The 18,244-nt window shown below is 54.3% G+C and overlaps 2 protein-coding genes across 5 annotated transcripts; one reads left to right on the top strand and one right to left on the bottom strand.

The window, feature by feature from the left end:
- The first annotated feature begins 304 nt into the window (after positions 1 to 304).
- On the top strand, positions 305 to 5,882 carry PSMA7 (proteasome 20S subunit alpha 7). 3 transcript variants are annotated; one of them, XM_068987172.1, is made up of 7 exons: positions 305 to 494; positions 2,496 to 2,622; positions 3,246 to 3,397; positions 4,017 to 4,139; positions 4,553 to 4,672; positions 5,327 to 5,389; positions 5,684 to 5,882. In XM_068987172.1, exons 1-7 carry the CDS (start codon positions 399 to 401, stop codon positions 5,774 to 5,776), a joined length of 774 nt encoding a protein of 257 aa, XP_068843273.1. In that variant the 5' UTR covers positions 305 to 398; the 3' UTR covers positions 5,777 to 5,882. The 3 variants fall into 3 exon arrangements, with proteins under 3 accessions (XP_068843273.1, XP_068843274.1, XP_068843275.1); XM_068987173.1 differs by having other exon boundaries at positions 3,273 to 3,397; XM_068987174.1 differs by lacking the exon at positions 2,496 to 2,622 and having other exon boundaries at positions 305 to 501; positions 3,267 to 3,397.
- Positions 5,883 to 8,290: 2,408 nt separating this feature from the next.
- LSM14B (LSM family member 14B) lies at positions 8,291 to 17,974 on the bottom strand. 2 transcript variants are annotated; one of them, XM_068987301.1, is made up of 10 exons: positions 17,848 to 17,974; positions 15,779 to 15,942; positions 14,526 to 14,661; positions 13,680 to 13,796; positions 11,457 to 11,624; positions 11,150 to 11,227; positions 10,790 to 10,951; positions 10,288 to 10,438; positions 9,219 to 9,404; positions 8,291 to 8,742 (listed from the first exon to the last, which is right to left on the bottom strand). In XM_068987301.1, the coding sequence occupies exons 1-9, from the start codon at positions 17,972 to 17,974 to the stop codon at positions 9,233 to 9,235; spliced, it is 1,275 nt and encodes a 424-aa protein (XP_068843402.1). In that variant the 3' UTR covers positions 8,291 to 8,742; positions 9,219 to 9,232. The 2 variants fall into 2 exon arrangements, with proteins under 2 accessions (XP_068843402.1, XP_068843403.1); XM_068987302.1 differs by lacking the exon at positions 13,680 to 13,796.
- Positions 17,975 to 18,244: the final 270 nt, after the last annotated feature.

Genomic DNA, 18,244 nt, shown 5'->3' on the forward strand with positions numbered 1-18,244 from the left:
GGGGCGCGGGGGAAGCTGCATTGTGGGCTCGTCCGCCCCGCCGCTGCCGCTTCGCCCTGAAGCCCTCCGCGCCCCTGTCTCGTGCGCCGCCTCAGCTTGAGGCAGAGCCCCGCACCGCGCCCCCGGGAGACCGCTCCGTGTCCCGCGCCCAGCCCGCGGCAGCCGCGGCACCCCCCGCGCCCGGCCGCCTGTGGTTCGGCCGGGCCCCGCCCCGTTGCGCGCGCACGTCAGCCCAGCACCGCCTGACGCCCCGGGACGCCGCCTTACGCCGCTAGCGTAATCGGGGGCGCCGGGGGCGGGCGGGCGCGCGCGGCGCCGGCGCAGCAACGTTGTGAATCGCCGGCTGCGCGGCCGTGAGTGTGCGCTTTTCCCGGGCCCGGCCGCGTCGTTCCGCAGGCATGAGCTACGACCGCGCCATCACCGTTTTCTCGCCCGACGGCCACCTTTTCCAAGTGGAGTACGCGCAGGAGGCCGTGAAGAAGGGCTCGACCGCGGTAAGCGGGGAGGCGGGGCGCGGGGGGCGGCAGAGGCCCGGGCGGCTGGGTGGGGCCCGGGCGCGTCTCGCCGACCCGCTTCCCCGGGGGCCACGCTGACGGGCGCGCAGTGGTTCGGGGCCCAGGGAGGCATGGTGGCCTGGGGCGCACACGGAAGCTGGGACTGGGGCGCCACTGCGAGAAAGGAGCGCCGCAAGCGGCGGTCGCGAGGGCAGACCGGGCGGCTCTCCAGGAGCCGGCTTCCGCGTATGGGCGAGCGGGCCTGCTGGTGCCTAGACAAGGGCTCTGCTGGCTGCGGGCTTCGCTTCCCCGCGCCGTGTCCAGAGCCGAGCGCGCGCCTGCCGCCGACGCCATCTTGGCGGGAGCCCCTGCGCGGGCCTTGGGAGCCTGGGGCGGTGCGAGGGCGCGGGGCTTAGAGAGGCAGGGCCCGGCCCTTGCTAGTTCTCGGGCACTCCTTGAAGGAGTATGTGGCTGGGGCGGACAGAGTCTGGACAGCTCCCAGGTAGCCGACTCCCCCCTCCTTGTCGTCCCCCGCCCCCAGAAAGTAGTTGCCCTCCAGGCCCGGGGCGATCTCGAGAACAAAGGGCGGCCGGTGTCGCATCGGCACTGCAGTTCCCGGGCCGCCGGCGCGGCGGGCAGGCTCCCTCCTGGGTCCGACTGCTGAGTCCTCCCACTTTGGACCCTGCCCCCGACTCGGGTCCCTTCGCACCTGAGCGGTCTGTCATTTAGGCCGCTGCTTCAGGTGTGAATACCTGTGGTCTTTAAGATAACCTGTCAGTTTATCAGTCAAACTGGATGATGGGTTTTTGTGTTGTTTTTTTTTTTTCCTAATCATTTAGTGTTTCAGAGGCCTGAGTAGGCAGGGACGGTTGTGAATTTTGAAGTTTTTTTTATTTCGTGAATCTCGAAATTAAGGCTCCAAATCCACTTTCTGACCTACCTCAGCTCAGCTTGAAGACTACTGGGGGAATGTCAACTGACACCCCTCCACCGTGGGCCAGCCAGATGGCTGCCTCTGCTTGCCCTGATTGCTGCCTCTGGGCCTGGCCTTTGCAGACAGTTTATGAGAAAGCTCCTTGAAATCTGAAACGCTGCCACATGGTGCTTCTTTGCACGGGCCATGGAAATTTCTAAACATCCAACAGGGCTCGGACCTGGCCCCCCACATTGAAGAATTAGCTGGCCCAGGTGCCTGTAGGGCCAAGGCTGAGATACCCTGTCCAAACTGAGAGTAGTTGCTTTTACAAGTGATTGTCTGGTTTGTGTCTGTTGTGCTTTGAGTGGGTTAACTGGGCAGCCAATGTGGTTCCCCCCCCCATGTATTTAAAACATCTTTTTTTCTGCTATAGTGTCAGCCGTAAGCAGAGAGCCATGGGTCTTCCAGTAATAGTTGATATGTTGTTCATCTGATACCATACCAGGCACTTCTCCACCGCTGTGCACATTGATTTCAAAAGTGCAGGAGGGGGAGTTCCTTGGTGGTCCAGTGGTTAGGACTCCGTACTTTCACTGCTGTGACCCAGGTTCAGTCCCTAGTCAGGGAGCTAGGATCCCTTGAGCCTGGTGGTATAATCAAAAAAGAAAAAACAAGTGCACAGGAGAGAGAGGGAAGGGTTCGGGTACAGTTTCATAATCACAGCAACACTGCTTTTGGAACACCTGACTTCACTGTTAGGGACTCATGCTGAAGCTTTACAGAGACTCTGATTCACTGGGTTGAAATGACACATGTTCACAAACATATGGATTATATAGCAGTTTTTCCTCAGTTGTGTTGTAACTGAAACTACACATCAGTATTTTAAGGCACAAGGCTAGGTGCCTAGATGGTGATGCCTGGGCTAGCTCTCCCAAAAGTGGATTAAGGCCCACAGTTTGCAGGGTGTGCGTGCCCCCACAGGGGTGTTCACAGGACCATGTTAACATCTGCTCTTAGTGCTGTGTCTCTGGTGGCAAAACCTCTGGTCAGTTTCATAAGTGCCCCGTTGATATTTATTGAAGGTCGGTGTTCGAGGAAAAGACATTGTTGTTCTTGGTGTGGAGAAGAAGTCAGTGGCTAAACTGCAGGATGAAAGGACAGTGCGGAAGATCTGTGCTCTGGATGATAATGTCTGCATGGCATTCGCCGGTGAGTCTGGGGCCAGCACTGTGTCCCTGTCTCTTGGAAGAACGGCTCTCTGGAGGTTAACCTAGTGAAAGGGCTATGGGAGGCACGTGATTGGGTAAACCGAAATCGTTTAAGAGAAAGATTTGGCCTTGAAGAAAAGGGCTGGCCTCAGTTTCAGGGGTACGATCCTCCCCAGGAGGCTGAAGCAAAGGGGCTAAATCAATGGTTCCAAAAAGAGGGGGTGTGCTGTCTCCTCATTGCTGCTGTCAGGAGGAAGGTCAGCTGTCCATAGTTAACCGTGTACCTATGAAGTGGGGCAAGCTGGACAGCGCCCTGCTCTCGGGATGTGCAGTGTTCTTGCACTTATGTGGTTTCAGTCATTTCCTCCTTCAGCAGGAAGATCCCAGTTCCCATAGAGACTGACTTGTCAAAGACTTAGTGTGTGTGTAACCTAGCACTCATAGCTCCTTACCTATGCAGCTTTCTCAGAGGATTTCACAGTGGCTGCTGGTTCCACTGTGGGGCTCAGAGTAACCTTGGTGCTGCCTCTCAGGACCAGTTTTAGAACATGCCCGAGGTTATCTGCTGTCCATTCATGTGATCTGCGCCATCCTTGACAATTGTCCAGATGAGGCATGGCTTAGGGGGTGTTGTCTTTGTGATCCTTGCAGGCCTCACTGCTGATGCAAGAATAGTCATCAACAGGGCCCGCGTGGAATGCCAGAGCCACCGACTGACCGTGGAGGACCCGGTCACTGTGGAGTACATCACCCGTTATATTGCCAGTCTGAAGCAGGTGGGTGTTCCTGCTGTGGCTCGGCTCTGGTGATGAGCTGTGTCCTGGAGCGTCCTGCCACGGGACATCACTGTGGGCAAATCGGGAGCCTGCACTTGTTCCACAGGCACAGTCCTAACCTTGACTTCATCTGCAGTTTTACTATTGTGTATCCTTTTCAGTGGTATTTGTGGTGTTTTTATTTAGTGGCCTGGAGTAGTCCAGATTTATATTTCTAGAGGGACATGATGTAGTTTTGGTTTAGTTCTGAATGACCTGTCACCAAACAGTTGTGAAGGGGCTAAAAGCCACCCCCGCTCTTGGTGAAATCTTAGTCACCTGTGAACCTGGTATGTAGCCAGATTGTGTCTGCTGTCAAAGTAACTCCAAGGAACCCCAGCTCCATGATGCAGTTCTGTTCTTTCTAAGAATGAAAATGTAGCGCAGGAAGGAGGAATGCTGAGAAACCATGGGCTCGTTTCATTTTTCACTTGAATTACAAGTAACCTGAACGTGGGCTTAATTTATTTTCATCCTTTTGTTAAATGTGTGTTTGGAACACAGTGTGTTTTATTTGCGGTGGGTTCTGGGCAGCCTCCATGAGGAGGCTGCAATGTCACTGTGTCTCTTTCTCCACTAGCGCTACACGCAGAGCAATGGGCGCCGGCCGTTTGGCATCTCTGCCCTCATTGTGGGTTTCGACTTTGATGGCACCCCCCGACTCTATCAGACTGACCCCTCGGGCACATACCATGCCTGGAAGGTGAGTCCCTGACAAAAAAGGGGCTTGGGGCCATCTTGCCTGTAGAAGCAGTTTTGGAGGCTGTTGGGACCTTGAGCTGGCTTCATCCTATAGAGGGATGTACGCATACACACGTTGCGTGCTCGTGACACTTGTGATGTGGAAGCCGGGAAATTGTTCAGTGTTGATGTTTGGGAGCAAAGGATAGTGAGCTGTAAGGACACGTGGCGTATGCAAGATGGCCATGTGTCTTTCATTAGAATCCCATTCTTGGTGGGCATGAGCACCAACTCCAAATAGCCCTTTGCAAAAGAAGCCATGGGGCAGGGTCTCCCCCAGCCCGGCTGCCTCTCCACAGCACGTGGGAGCAGGGTGGCACTGGCTGTCTCTGGATCGTTGCATTCTGTGCCATGTAACACACATCCCTGTTTCAGGCCAATGCTATAGGCCGGGGTGCCAAGTCAGTGCGTGAATTCCTGGAGAAGAATTATACTGACGAAGCCATTGAAACAGATGATCTGACTATTAAGCTGGTTATCAAGGCCCTTCTGGAAGTAAGTTTGTATTTGAAACCTGGGCAAGATGAATACACCCATGCTATGGTGGTGGTGGTACTTGGCCTGGGGAATGGACAGCATGGGATGGAACAGCCTAATGTGTAGGCAACAAGGAGAGGCGCAGGCACTCACGGTACCACCAGGCACCACTTTGGTGCTGTCAGCTCCTTTATACATCTGGGGCAGTCAGGGTACCAAGTGGCTAAGTTGGCCTAGAGTTCAGACTTTCTGAGGCTCAAGCTATTGCTAGAATCAGAATTAGAACTGGGAATAATGGATGGGAGCTGTGAGGTCTTAAGAGTTTGTCAAGACCTTGGAGGTGCTGGGGGTGAAGCCAAAGAGGCAGAAGGGGATTACAGCTCTAAGGCTAGGCTGGGGCCCAGGCATCAGGCCTCGGTGATGGGGCAGGCTGCGAGCAGTTGGCAGGGCCCTGAGTCCATCTGCCCGCAGGAGGAGGGACAGCAAGCCTGCCCAAACCCAGCTGTGCCAAGATCAGAGGAGTGCAGATAGCTCACAAGGCCGCATCAGTGGGCAGCCAGGGCACCCCGTGTCCACCCCTCCCCTTGTGCAGCAGTTCTGGGTTCAGGTTCACGGGGCACCAAGTCTGGTTGAGGTGGGTGAGGTGTCTGATGCTCTTTTCTCCCCTCAAAGGTGGTGCAGTCAGGTGGCAAAAACATAGAGCTTGCTGTCATGAGGCGAGATCAACCCCTCAAGGTAAAGCACCAAGTTGGTTTGCTGTCCTTCTCTTTGGGTGCGTTCCCAGTGGTCAGGGCAGGGGGCAGTGCATGTTCAGAACCTCTCTAGCGCCAAGAAATGTTCTTTCCAAGGGTCCCCACACGAGTGGAAAAGAAAGCATTCCCACACTGACCATCTACACGTTGGTTCCACCTTGTCCCCTGGGTTGGCCACATGTGGCTTCGCTCTCCTGTAGAAGCAGCCAGAGGGGGCATCTGGGACTTAGGTTTGGGGGCACCTTGTGTGGCTAATCATATACTATTCCTTTGGTAGATTTTAAATCCTGAAGAGATTGAGAAATATGTTGCTGAGATTGAGAAAGAAAAAGAAGAAAATGAAAAGAAGAAACAAAAGAAAGCATCATGATGAAATGAAATTTTGCTTGTAACGATTTTTAAATTCAAATCATGGCTGGTTTCCAAAAGGATACATATGCGTTTCCATTCCACTTATCCATACTGTCCAAGTGTCCTACAATAAATTTGCCTATTTTTTAACCTTTCTTTCAGAGGTGATTGCATCTTTAAGGTGTATGGCTAGCTCTTTAGGGAACTTGTTCACTTTGGGTCTCTGGAACACTCCTTTCTGCTCCTCACCAAGGTCTAAGACAAGGTGATGGTTGAGTGGAATCCCTCCCTTGCGATTTGTGGAAAGGCTATACAGGGCAGTAGACAAGAGGCACCATGGAGGCAGAAACTTGGGGTTTCTCCAGTTTAAGGGTTCTAGACACACAATGACCATTTCTTCTCACACTTTGTTGTAGTCCTTGATGAATGTATGACATCAGGACACAAGGACAGACTGCGCTCAGTTTAAACCTGGAGCTCACTTTGCAGTGCAGCTCCAGAACTGGTCTTGAATTTCTGGTTCTAGTAAATCAGGTCAGCATTCCTGTTTTGATCCTTAAGACTTCTGGTTCCTACCCCCACCCCCTTTTTAACCAGAAAGATTATCCTCCTTTTAGCTTCCAGCCCACTTACAGAGTAAGTGATGGTCCTAAACTTTGCCTGGGTAGAAGAACCCCTTCCACCTCCTTTGCCTGCATAGCTCTCTGCCTCTTGTGGGCTCTACTACCAGCTTTAGCAATGGCATTGCCTTTTGGCTTCTGGTACCGCAGGAGAACCCAGGGAGCTCTCTTGAGTCTGGGCTGGTGGTCTCTTCTGACTGCACTGGTAGTACTCCAGGGCTCTGCTGTCTTGTCTGTGGCTTTTCTTGAACTGAGTTCTCGGTTCAGTGGATTATATCCATCCATCAGACTCCTGAAGAGTACAGGGTGATCCAGGGGCAGGACTTGGCACTTTGACTGCTGAGGGGCCCCCCCCATTCATTCATTCACTCCCTGGTCGGGAACCTAAAATCCCATAAGCCACACAGCACAGCCAAAACAGTGAAAAGGCCTAGATACATTGTAAACTCAGCCTGAAGTGTCACAATGATTGATTGTCATTTTAAATTTTTAATAGCAAGATTGGTCATAGGTGGTAAACTGACAACTATATTTAGAATCTCTAGCAGAGAAATACTTGTTGAGCTTGAGTGTGGAGTCACCTACCTAGTTTAGAACTATTGTTTAGGCTGGTTGTATCCAGCAGGTCAACTGTGGAAGGTATTTATTTGTCACTGGTCAAAGATGTCAGTCGCCCGAATGTAAAGTTGCCAAGAATTTGTTCAAATTCTGCAACTACCACCAGGGCTCAGGACCTGCTAGGAGTGGTGGCCTGCCCAGAAGAGGACGTTGGCCAGAACACAAGGCTTGGTCCACCTGCTGCCTGGCCCTGCCCTGAGACTGCCTTTGAGAAACCACCTGCATGCCCATTAACAGTGATGTGAAGTGCTTCCACCTCGAAGCGGCCAGGTCTCTGCTTTTCTCTGTGGTCCAAGGGTCCAGCCCTGTAACACGTTATAAGGCATCAACATGAAGTTCTGGGGGTGTGGAAGCTGCATTAAGGTAGCAAGCCTTCTGAAGCTGGTTTTTTAAACCAGTGTCCCAAAGCGTCCAGAGAGCAGGATCACTCACCCCAAAAGGGCCTGGCTGACGGCCCACACCCAGACTGACCAGGTCTTGCTCACAGTACCAGGTGTCCCCAGAGATCTGACCAGCTCAAGGCCTGAACAGCACACGCACAGCATGCATGTGAGACAGGCATGTTAACCCTGATGTAATTTAGGCAGCAGAATCAACAGGACTATTTCTAGAGCAAGAGTTTTAAAGGTTTGCGTGTTTATTTATAATTACAAGTTTACATTACTCCAACAGAGCAACCCCATTGCTATGCTCTAATTCTTAGCCATGAAGTCCTACAAAAATAAACCTAAGCTTTTACAGTAACGTAATACAGAACTAAAACCTTTATGCCTACTTAAAGGGATTTAGTTACCAAGGTGCTTATGTTCACCACAATGCCCTGTCAGAGGGAACATGCTTCTACTAAAGGTCTCATGCAACGAATTTATATTCCCACCCTCCCCTCCACCTACCAGTAAAACAAAAACATGGAACTATTTACAACTGAGAAGAAATAGGCTCTCGGTCAATCGACCTCCCAAAAAAAAAAGACTGGCTCATTTCCAAGTGGATGAGACACCGAACAGTGTTCGGCCTGAGTCCACCACTGACTGGCCTGGGTCAGGGACTGGCAAAGACAGGCACGCCACAGAGGGGCTTGTCCTGGGTGTTCACCCCCAACCCCGATTCCTAAAGAACCACACTCCAAGTGACAGCTCACCACAGGAGCCCCCCACCCCAACCCCGCCAGCCCCTACCTTGACATTGCCCCTTGGGATATCAGGGTCATCTGCTTTGCTTAAACAACATGATCTGTGGGACACCGCACTTTTCCCTGCCCTAGGCCCACCCGCCCCACATGCCCCCGTGCTGGCCGTGCCCAGCTCCTGGGCCCCACCTGTGGCAGTGGGGGTGCCAGGCCAACAGCGTCCGCGGCCAGTTGAGTTACAGAGATGCATTTGGCTGCTGCATTTGCCAAATGAAATTTGGTTCCACCTTAAAGTCAAAGCTGTCCAAGAAAGGTCACAAAATGAGGATCACGCTTTCGCTCCAGAACCTTTCTGCAGATCACCAAAACCTTACAATCAGGCTGTGCACAACTAAAAAGGAAAAATAGGCTAGGACACCTCAAAGCAGTCTCCCATGTACACTTCCCCAAACAAGAGGTTCTAAGCCAGACCACATCCAAGTTCAGTCCAAAACTTAAGTAGTAGTGTGGAACTTTCCAAACTCAGTAAACGAAGTGACCATGTCTCTCCCAGTAAGTGCAGCGTTCTCCATCGTCCTTGTAGACACGGCCTGGCACCCGTGCTGCTTCAGCAAGAGCCTTCGAGAAGACATGACACCTGGTTAGTGTCTCACCGGGCAGCTCCCCAGCCCAAGCCCAGCACATCCTGGCTTCCAATGAAGAATGTGCTACTCAACCTTCCCCCGACCCCAAGTCAGCCAACACAACTTGAGGTCATTGCTTTTGTCCAAGCTGGGGGTCGGGAAGCAGCTCCAGGTCCCACCTGCAGCTCACGTACCATCCAGACCCCAAGGGGCACACGTGATCCCTCGACCTAGTTAAAGATGCAGACTCGGGGGCACTGCAGGGCCAGGCTGGGGCTAGCCCCAGCTTGTAATCATCTCTCCTGACTGACCACACTAGAGGAGGAAACACCCCACCCTTCTGTGCCTGGACCCTCACTTTGACAACCTGGGGCCTGAGTCCTACCGTCCCTGAGAGCCCCCCAAGTGATTAAGATTAATGGGGCCCAGTTTGGCCACGATGCTAAAGGATCACGAAGCCCCCTTACTTACCTTTGGCTGCCTCGTTACACCCTGCCAGTCCCAGCTCTGTGGGAAGTCGGGTTACGGCGGGTTGCACCGTTGCCCCTGCCCCCTCGAAATCCACCCCGGAAACTACGGCCTCGGAGGAACCTCCCTGACACTCCGAAGGTCTCCGTGTTGAGCTTCCTCTCCTCAGCCCACGTCGTCCGCCTGGAACTGAACCACAAACAAAAAACGTGAAACTGACTGCAGCAGGCAGCTCCTCACACAGCCTGGGGAGGAAGGAGGACAGATGGTGACTCATCACTGGAGCCATGGGGGGCGGGAGGGTGGGGGCAGCGGCAATCCAGTCAGGACCGTGGAGCTGGAGCCTCTGCACTGCAAGACTTCCCAGGCCTGTTTCCCACTGGACAGGTCTCTCACACCTGCAACCTCTTAAGGCCAGCACAAGGCCGCTATGTGCTCGGGGAGGGGAGACAAGAGCCTCTTCCTTTCCTTTCTGCTGGACCCCCAGCGCCCACTACTCAAGTAACGAAGGGACCTGAGTGTCCACACCATGCTCATCCTGCAGACTCCATTTACTGTCTAGCATGTTCCTGGGCAGCACCTAGGCATCAGCTGTTGGGTATTAAAAACAAAGCACATAAACGAGTTCCCGGCCTCAAGCCATCAGGTTTAAGAAAACCGTGGACACCCTTGCCAGCTGCCTAGGTGGCAAGGGCCTCAAGCCAGCAAGGTCAGACCAGGAAGCAGGCCCAGGCGAGGTGGTACAGAACTGAACATCAGCAGTACCAGCAGGGAGCACTTTCCACCCCCACCTTGATGGGGAAAGGGCAGCTGAGCAAAGAGGTGCCTGGACCTGGGTCAGATCACTCTAGCACCAGTGACCACCCGGGCTCCCAGGCCCCCACTTACTGCTGGTGCCACTGGGGCTACTGTATGCATGATGGTAAAACTGTGAATGGGGGCCACAGAGATCTGCCCTGAACCTGAGATCTGGGTTTGGTCTCCATGGGAGCATGCCCCAGTCTCAAGAGCGCAGGTACACCAGCTCCACACCAGCTCCCCGAGGGCTTGCCTGGTCCCTCAGCCCCCCAACCTGGTTTTGAGTTCAGAGGAGATGTTGTCAAAGAAGGACTTGGACTTGTCGTAGTAGCAGTTGGGCCCCAAGTGGTCCTCCTCAGCAGGGGCCTCATCACTCTGGGTCACCACAGCCAGGTCCTTCTCTTCCCCTTTCTCAGCTTTGTCATCTGCACAGAGAAGCGGAGCACTGAGATGCCAGGGAGCAAACCAAGCCCCTTCTGCCAGGACAGGTCCCCACTGCACCACTCTGGCTGACTGAGGCTTTGGGAAACGCCCGGGAGTATTCTGCACTGAGTAAAAGCTCTTCTGCTCCTCAGGGCTGGTCTCTTTCACCCCACACTGTCCCAGGCCCTGCAGTCTGCTCTTGTTCCCCCTCCAGACTCCTCTCCTTGCCAGGAATTCCTTATATGACAGGCACGCTTTCCCACTGACCACCATTCCCAGCTGCCCCTCACCCCCAGCTATCTTTCCTTGACCCACTCTATGGACACTCCTGCGGGGAGGGCAAATTTTCAGACCTTTAAAATTCAGTTTCTTCTTAAATTCCTTGTCCAGCTCTTCTCGGTTGAACTGGGCATTTGCACTCTCAAAATCAAAGTCACCTTCAAACTTGATTGTGTTTTCCTTGATGTTAGTTGGACGGCTTTGCCCTCTGGAGCGGTTCCTTGTTCGTCTGTTCCCTGTGAGAAGAAAGGGTGGCCTTGGCTGGTAAGCCACTAACCCAACATTGCTCAGCGTGAAACAGTAGACCAAGAGGGACAGGATACATGGAAGCCACCGCTGAACCCGGCCCCCTTAAACTGTCGCCCACGGGAAGCAGGCAGGAGCAGAGAGCAGAGCAGGGCCCCCAGAACTCTTTAAGTGGTGACCGCTGTTACCTGAGCGCCGCCTCTGAGGCCTTCTGTTCTCGTCGTTCACCTGCCCTTGCGTTTGCACAGCTGCTGGCTGAGGGACATCTAAGGTGCAAAAGGGAAGAGTTTAAGGCCACACCCGCAGAAGCAGAGCCCAGCAAGGGATGTGGGCTGCACCCCCAGGGGACACGTGGCAAGAGGCTGCCCTGCAAAGCCTATAAGGCTTGTGAGGTGTGGGGCCGGGGGGTCTAGTTAAAAAAATAGAGATCCCCCCCAGGAAGCGCTGTGCCTATGAGAACATGAATAAAGACCAGGCAAGAGAGCAGTTAAGTACCGGTGGTAGCCTTGCTGCTGGGTGGGGCCGGGCGCCCGTTGAGCTGCATGCCCACAGTGCCCTTGCCAGGTAACAGCTTCTTGGAGTTCAAGTTATCAAGAGATCCAGTTTGGACGGCCTGCTCCACCATGGGGCTCTTGCCAACTGAGACAGACGGAAAGCTGGCTCCTGAGTTGAGGAGAAGAAGATTTAAAAACGGAGAAAAGAAGCAAGCCTCACACCCCACACCCCGATACTTGTCTCCCAGATGGTGAGTGAGGCAGGAGAGGAAGGCAACCGCCTTGAGAAATTCTACCAAATGCAGCACAGCCCCGACCTGTACCAGCCCCTGCGTTGAGTCTAGGCAGCAACAAAGCCAGCAGGCTCCCCTAGTTAGGGCACCCCGAGGAGGGAAACCCTTACCACCACGAACACCTCTCAAGTGCCTTAGGAAACGCTTCCCCCAAACCACATAAGCTCTAACCCCGTGGGGGCTTGACAGTCCTGAGATGCTGGTGAATTCACGGTCTGAGAATGTGTTTCACTCTGGGCCCTGCTAGACAAGAACCATCTCAGTCTGGCATCTTCCACAAAATGCAGTGGTCAGCCTTTGAAGTTAAAAATGCTAGAACACGGTCATTTTTGCTTAAGGCACAATAAAGTCTAAAAGGATGAAGCGATGAGAGCTGACTACAGAGAAGTGACAGCCTGCGCTCCTCCCGTGAAGGCTCCCTGTTAAGAGCCGAGGGTTCCCAGGCTACCCCTGGAGCAGGCACTGCAGGGGTCTTTCCCCACCCCGAGGCATCCCCAGGCCTGAGGGCGAGAAGCCCTGGAAGCCAATCTTGGCAGAATTCCCAGCTCAAAGGAGGGGCTCAGCCACAAGAGGAGGCCAGAGGGGAGGTCAGGCCGTCTCCCCTCCTGCATTCCTGTGGGCACTGTTCAACAGATGGCTGAAGACTAGGTGGAGGCGCACAGACTTCTGGGACAGAATGAGCCCTAACCATGGAGTAGCCATGTTCGGAGGAGCAGTCCAGCACACATGAGCACAGGACAGTCTACCTTCTGCTCCACACACAACAGAAACGACGGTCAGAAATTCCTGGTAAAGATCAGAAGTACTCAGAAGCCAGGCCCTACACACAGGTACTTTTTTTTTATTTTGGCCACACCACAAAGCATGCAGGATCTTAGTTTCCTGACCAGGGATCGAACCTGTGCCTCCTTCGGGGAAGCACGAATTCTTAACCATTGGACTACCAGGGAAGTCCCCACACTGGTACTCCTAAGTGTTCTCTGTGGTGGCATTAATTAACCTAGACCACTTCCTCTGACAATCGCGTCACTGAGCACGGCCTTCCCGCAACAAGACACAGCTGCGTCCTACCCACCCTGTAACCAGACTCAGCAAGAACCTTGGGCTTGTTTGCCTTTCACAAAAACAGAGCAGTCAAACTATCTTGCCTTTAGAGCAGTTCTAAGTAAAGAGCCCTAAGAACCACCAACTATCTCAGGCAATTTTTAAGTGGGGAAAACCCATCACTACAGCCATAGCTCAGATCCTCTGGCATCCATGCAGGAAAGCAACACAAGCAGGTTAACAGACTGACAGTAGTTGTGGGCTGTAACGGAAGCCCCAGGCACCACCTCATCTCTGCAGTGGTGAGGGCGGCGCACAGAGCTCTCGTGTCAGATTGCTAGTGAAAGGAGAAGGCCCAGAGGTCAAGAAACTCCCCCAAGTGCAGGCACCCGGCAGACAGGTTGCACAAACCAGTGTTAATAAGCCAAGGATCAGGCCCACTGTTCACCTGGTCCACAGCTCAGGTTGGCCACCCAATTTTAATGGTGCTTCTCTCCCCAAAGATAGCTGAGGCCCCCGATTCCTCATGCCCTGGGTGGTGAGGAAAGTGCCACACGGATCCCAGAGCAGCAGGCGATCGCCCTGCAGTCTTCCCCACCAGAAACCCCAGAAAAGGGCCTTCTGAGTAGAGGTAATTACGGTATAGGTGGAAACAGGCCCTGGACTCAGGACGAGTGAACAAAGTGCACTGCCGGTTCTTTCTAATCAGTTATTTAAAACTGTGGGAGTCATTACTCCAGGATCATGTGCAGAACCACACAGAAGCACTTGAACTGATCCATGGGCTCAGCAAGTTATTTGCTACAGCTACTGTCATTCTGGGCTACTGGTTTACCCCTCGCTCTTAGCTCGCAACACAGCATGCAGTTTTCCAAAACTGCTGTTACCCTTGGAAGTGAGCTGGTGTGGCTCTGAGGACATGTCAAGCTCTGAAACAGGTTGTGGAGATGGAGAAGAACTAGGGCTGGAAGCCGCGGCTGAGGCTGGAGGGCTTACCAACTTTTCTAAAAGAAGATAAAGGAGACAAGAGCAAACAAGAAAGCACACAGGTGAGTAAGGAGAGACTCTGCTCGCACCCAGCAGGCTCTTTCACGGGGCACTCTGATCACACAAGCCTCATCTAGGAAAAGGGAGCCAGGTGAGAAGGGCTCCTGCACTGTGGGAGCAGTGGTCAAGACAGCAGGATTCTTACAAGCATGACTCATGAGCGAAGTAGGCAATGCCTGCAACTCTGTGGTCTGAATGCACTGCAAACCTATGGCCAGGTAACCCTCAGTCTATGCGTGTAGAGGAAAATTTACTGAGCCGTGGGGGAAATTTCACTTTTGAGCAAAGCACTGACAGGAGAATGATAAAAGGATAGAATAGGTGGGTGTTGCATTTAAGTTTTATATTTATAGGCTGACAAATGTGTAAGTGGTTAGAACTCATCTGTAATTACACATATCAGTTATTTCTTCCTTGAAGCAGACGTACCACAACTTCCACCCAGACAGGCTATTTTAAAGGAATTCTAATTCGATTCATCTGTTTCAAAACTCATACTGCTGCCTCTCATTCATTTGAGGAATTACTAATTTCTCACTAGCTGAAGGGGCACTGAGAAGGATACATTACGCAGTGTGCACTACAATCTGGATGTGACAAGAATACAGTGTCCCCACCACCAGGGTCTGTGCCCATCACCTGGATGTCACAGCACAGGCAGTTCACAGGTGGCAAAGGTTACTCACCTAAACCCAAGGAAGCGGCATACTGCTGGCTAAGCAGGGAGCTGGCGGCCAGCTGGCTGTAGGGCGGCATCCCTCGGAAGGGGCTGTAAGGCACGTGTGGCTGGAAGGAGGAGGCCGAGCCCGAGCCCAGGGAAGACTGAGCAATGAGACACACAGGTGAGAGCAGCGCAAGGCCTCCCGTCACCCTGCCTGGAGAGCACCGTGCAGACCAGCAAAGGCAGCCAGGCTGTCGGCCTGTGTTCGCAGAGGCTGAAGCGGCACCGAGGCGCATGAGCCTCCAAGATGGTCTCAGGGAGCTCAGAACGGCCCTTTCCATACTTTATCCCCAGCTACACCAGTCTATGAAATTCTAACACGATCTTCTCCTAACACTATGAACCCCTCTAATGGCCCCCCGCTGCCTATGACTAAAAGCTCAGAGGACCAGGGGCATCGACTAGGCCCTTCCCCCAACATTCAGGGGCCCAGCTGTGCCACTAGGGAACTGTCTTCACGCATCTCCTCTCTGGCTCCCCACCTTCAGGTAGACTGGTGCCTGGGCCCCGCTGTCTCTCAAGGACTTGCTCAGGTACTTCCTTCTTGTCAGCTTCCTAGGGACACTCACTCCAAACCTTTCCAAAGTCTGGCCTGGGGCTTCTTTACGGGGTCCACAGCCCAGAGTGCAAGCTCCTACCTCCCAGGGGGCACGCTCAGCCCCAGAGCCTCCTGCAGTGTGAACCCCAACAGAGTCAGTGACTGTCGAAGTTTACAAGTCAAGAAAGTATCAGCCTGGGCTCCCTAGTAATCCAGGGCAAATGCCCTAACGCAGCAGGCAGGCATGTGACATGAGACCTCCAACGTCAATGTTCCACAACTCTGAATACAACGCCTGGACAGTGTGGAAAGAGCGAGTTCCACTGACCCAAGACCCTCCAAGCATCTCTGCTGCTCATAGCACGCCACTGGGGCTTCAGGCTTTCCCAACCTGACACTAAGGACAAGCCCCCCAGGTGCATATCAGTAATTTCCCCTAGAAGCATCTCGCCCCAACCCCTCCCAGCACACCCACCTCCCTCTTCAGTACACCCCACTGCATGCTAGAGGAGCTTAAGACCTCCCACAGAACACCAACCGCCTAGACAAAAATTCAACTACTTTTCATGAAAAGATCATTTTTTGAGTTGAGCACTCTGGCCAGACGACACCAAGTTCCACTTGGAAACCAGCACCTCTTAGAAACAATGTCCACAACAGAAACACAGCGAGGCACTTACTTGAACGATAGCAGGATCCTGAGGGAGCGTGTGCTGAGCTTTCGGAGGTTCACACACAGTAATATCTTTGATATCACTTCCCCGGAAGATGATGTACTCATAAATCTCCTCTCTAGGGGGGGCAGGCCTATCTGTGGGACGGTCTTCAGTACCAAAGGACCTCACTTAGGGGTTGAGAAAAAGAAGGGTTAATTTGTTGTCCTCAACCAAGTGCATTCAATCAGTCCCCTCCTAGGAGCCATCCACAGCACCCAGTTTCCACGTTTCAACTAATACCCACCCACAATTATCAATGGAGAAGATGCCATTATCAACTGACAAGACCCCAGCTGTCGAAGCTCCAAAAAGTTCTAGGTCACAAAGGACAAGGAAAGATTCATGAAGCTCAATGTTCTCACTTTCAAATACAAGCCAGCACTCTCACAAAATGAGTCGTCTGGTTTGCAGAACCCCCATTCACGTCTGACTTAGCAGATTAAACGGCCCCAAAGCTGCTTTTTGATTGAAACTTCACGACACATCAGCCCTGGGGAGTCTGTTTTCAACTGAGAAAAGCTGTGGGTTGAGTGCTATCCCCACCCTTCTGTCCACAACCAGGCTGGGAGGAGCTGGTAGAGAAACAATGGGAGAGGGGGGCCCTGAACATGGACGCCCACCAGCAGTGTCACAGTCTCCTAGAGGAACTTCCTATGGGGTTAATCCTTAATGGCAGGGTTCAAGGAGCCCAAGCAAGTGTCTCCTCCTGGGATCTCTGAGGCACAGATGGGCTTGAGGCTGCCTCTAATTTGAGCACACTGAGGACCAGGGACTACTCTGGGCCTCAGGTTTTCCAACCAGGGTCTCAGGCCAAATGCGGTCAAAAAGTACAAATAATTATAATCTTATAATACTAGTTAGTAATTAGTACTTATACTAACACAATACTAACAGTACTTGTATCAACACCTCCTGGAGCAACGCATCCATCCAAAAACTTAACAACTAGTCTTTGGAGGACCTATTCCCAGAGCTGGGAACTGACTGCGACCTAAAGACCTGGGGCTCTAACACAGGAGAGTGCGCGCTGCGCCTTGACCCTTGAAGCCCATCACAATATCCTTAGCCTAACAAGACCCACCAACCACACGGGGCTTCTGTAGACCTGGCTGCACGCAGCACTTCTCGGAGGCAGGGGAACCACACTAGTTACCTTCCCGGAGGATGAAGACAAAGGAACTTTGGGGCCACCTCCTGCCTCAACACACTCAGAAAGACTCTGGGCTCCAGCAGAGGCACAATGCAGCCATCTTTTCCCTAGTCTCCCAGGACTTCAGTGGGGTTACCAGCGCCCGCAGGGAGGGGTCTGTCACCAAAGGATAAACCCACACACCAAACGTCTGAATTAGAGTAGGAAGGCGCTTTCAAACGGAGCACCTAGCCGCAAACCGATGCTCTTATCCTGGCAGGAGAATCCATTAAGACGTGGTATTTGTTCAGGCTCAAGGCCCCAGCTGCTTAATAGGTTCCAGAAGGGCTTGCAGGAGTCGTTTTCTCACCCCCTGCCCCCACAGCGTCCCGGAGAGGCCCGGCGAGACTCGGGTCTGCCCACCCCCCATCCCTCCCTTCCCCTCCCCTTCCCCCAGGGACCCAGCTTTTCTCGGCGCCCGCGGCCCGCGGCCCTAGGGCAGGCAACCCCAGCAACGCCGAGCCCCCACCTATAGAGGTGGGCTACGCCACCATGGAGAACGGGGGGCGGCGCCGCGGGAGGTGGACCCACCCCCACCTCCCCACCCCAACTCCGGGCTGCGCCCGGCGGCCGCTCACAATTACGCCGCCTCCGGGGCCGGGGGAGCCCATTGTGCGGGTCGAGCCCCGGAGGGCTGCAACGGGACAGGGGCGGAGGCCGGGGGCGCCCCGGGGGGCGCGGACCGGATGCGGGGGCGCGCCGGGGGACGGGGGGAGGGGCACCCCGGGGGGTGAGGCGGGACTGGGGAAGGGGCGCGCTGGTGAGGTGGGGGTAGGGCGGGGGCGCGGGCCCGGCTGTTGGCGGGGGTGGGGGCCGGACGGTTGGGGCGGCCGCGGGGCGCTACCTTTGGCGAGCGCCACGGTGGAGTTGTCCGTGTCGATGGTGTAGAGGATGCCCTCGTAGCGGATTTGCGCTTTGGAGATGAGGCTGATCTTGCTGCCCAGGTACGGGGTGCCCGAGGAGCCGCTCATGGCGGCGGCCGCCCGGCCGGGCTTGGCCCGCTCGCCTCCGCGCGGTCGCCTCGTCGCCCTCTCCTCGGCCTCGGCGCCGCCTCACCGCCGCGCGAGGGCCTGCGCGGGGACCAGCGAGCGAGCGGCGGCGGCGCGCGGCCGGGGGCTCTGAGGGGAGCGCGGGGGAGGAGGGGCCACAGCAGCCACATCCGGGGCCTGCGCCGCCACGCCCCGCCCCCACACGCTGGCCGCCCATTGGCTCGCCTCTCCGGCCTCCCTTTAAATATGGCC

The sequence above is a fragment of the Capricornis sumatraensis genome, chromosome 15 (assembly GCF_032405125.1).
Source record: "Capricornis sumatraensis isolate serow.1 chromosome 15, serow.2, whole genome shotgun sequence".
NCBI classification, from domain to species: domain Eukaryota; kingdom Metazoa; phylum Chordata; class Mammalia; order Artiodactyla; family Bovidae; genus Capricornis; species Capricornis sumatraensis.

Excerpts from the sequence above, each read along its gene's own strand:
- PSMA7 (XM_068987172.1), top strand. The coding sequence starts at position 399 with ATGAGCTACGACCGCGCCATCACCGTTTTCTCGCCCGACGGCCACCTT. Across the intron at positions 495-2,495 it reads TGAAGAAGGGCTCGACCGCG|GTCGGTGTTCGAGGAAAAGA; the intron begins GTAAGCGGGGAG and ends TATTTATTGAAG. Across the intron at positions 4,140-4,552 it reads GCACATACCATGCCTGGAAG|GCCAATGCTATAGGCCGGGG; the intron begins GTGAGTCCCTGA and ends TCCCTGTTTCAG.
- LSM14B (XM_068987301.1), bottom strand. The coding sequence starts at position 17,974 with ATGAGCGGCTCCTCGGGCACCCCGTACCTGGGCAGCAAGATCAGCCTC. Across the intron at positions 11,625-13,679 it reads ACACCAGCTCACTTCCAAGG|GAGCCAGCTTTCCGTCTGTC; the intron begins GTAACAGCAGTT and ends TCCTCAACTCAG. Across the intron at positions 10,439-10,789 it reads GAAGAAACTGAATTTTAAAG|ATGACAAAGCTGAGAAAGGG; the intron begins GTCTGAAAATTT and ends TTCTCTGTGCAG.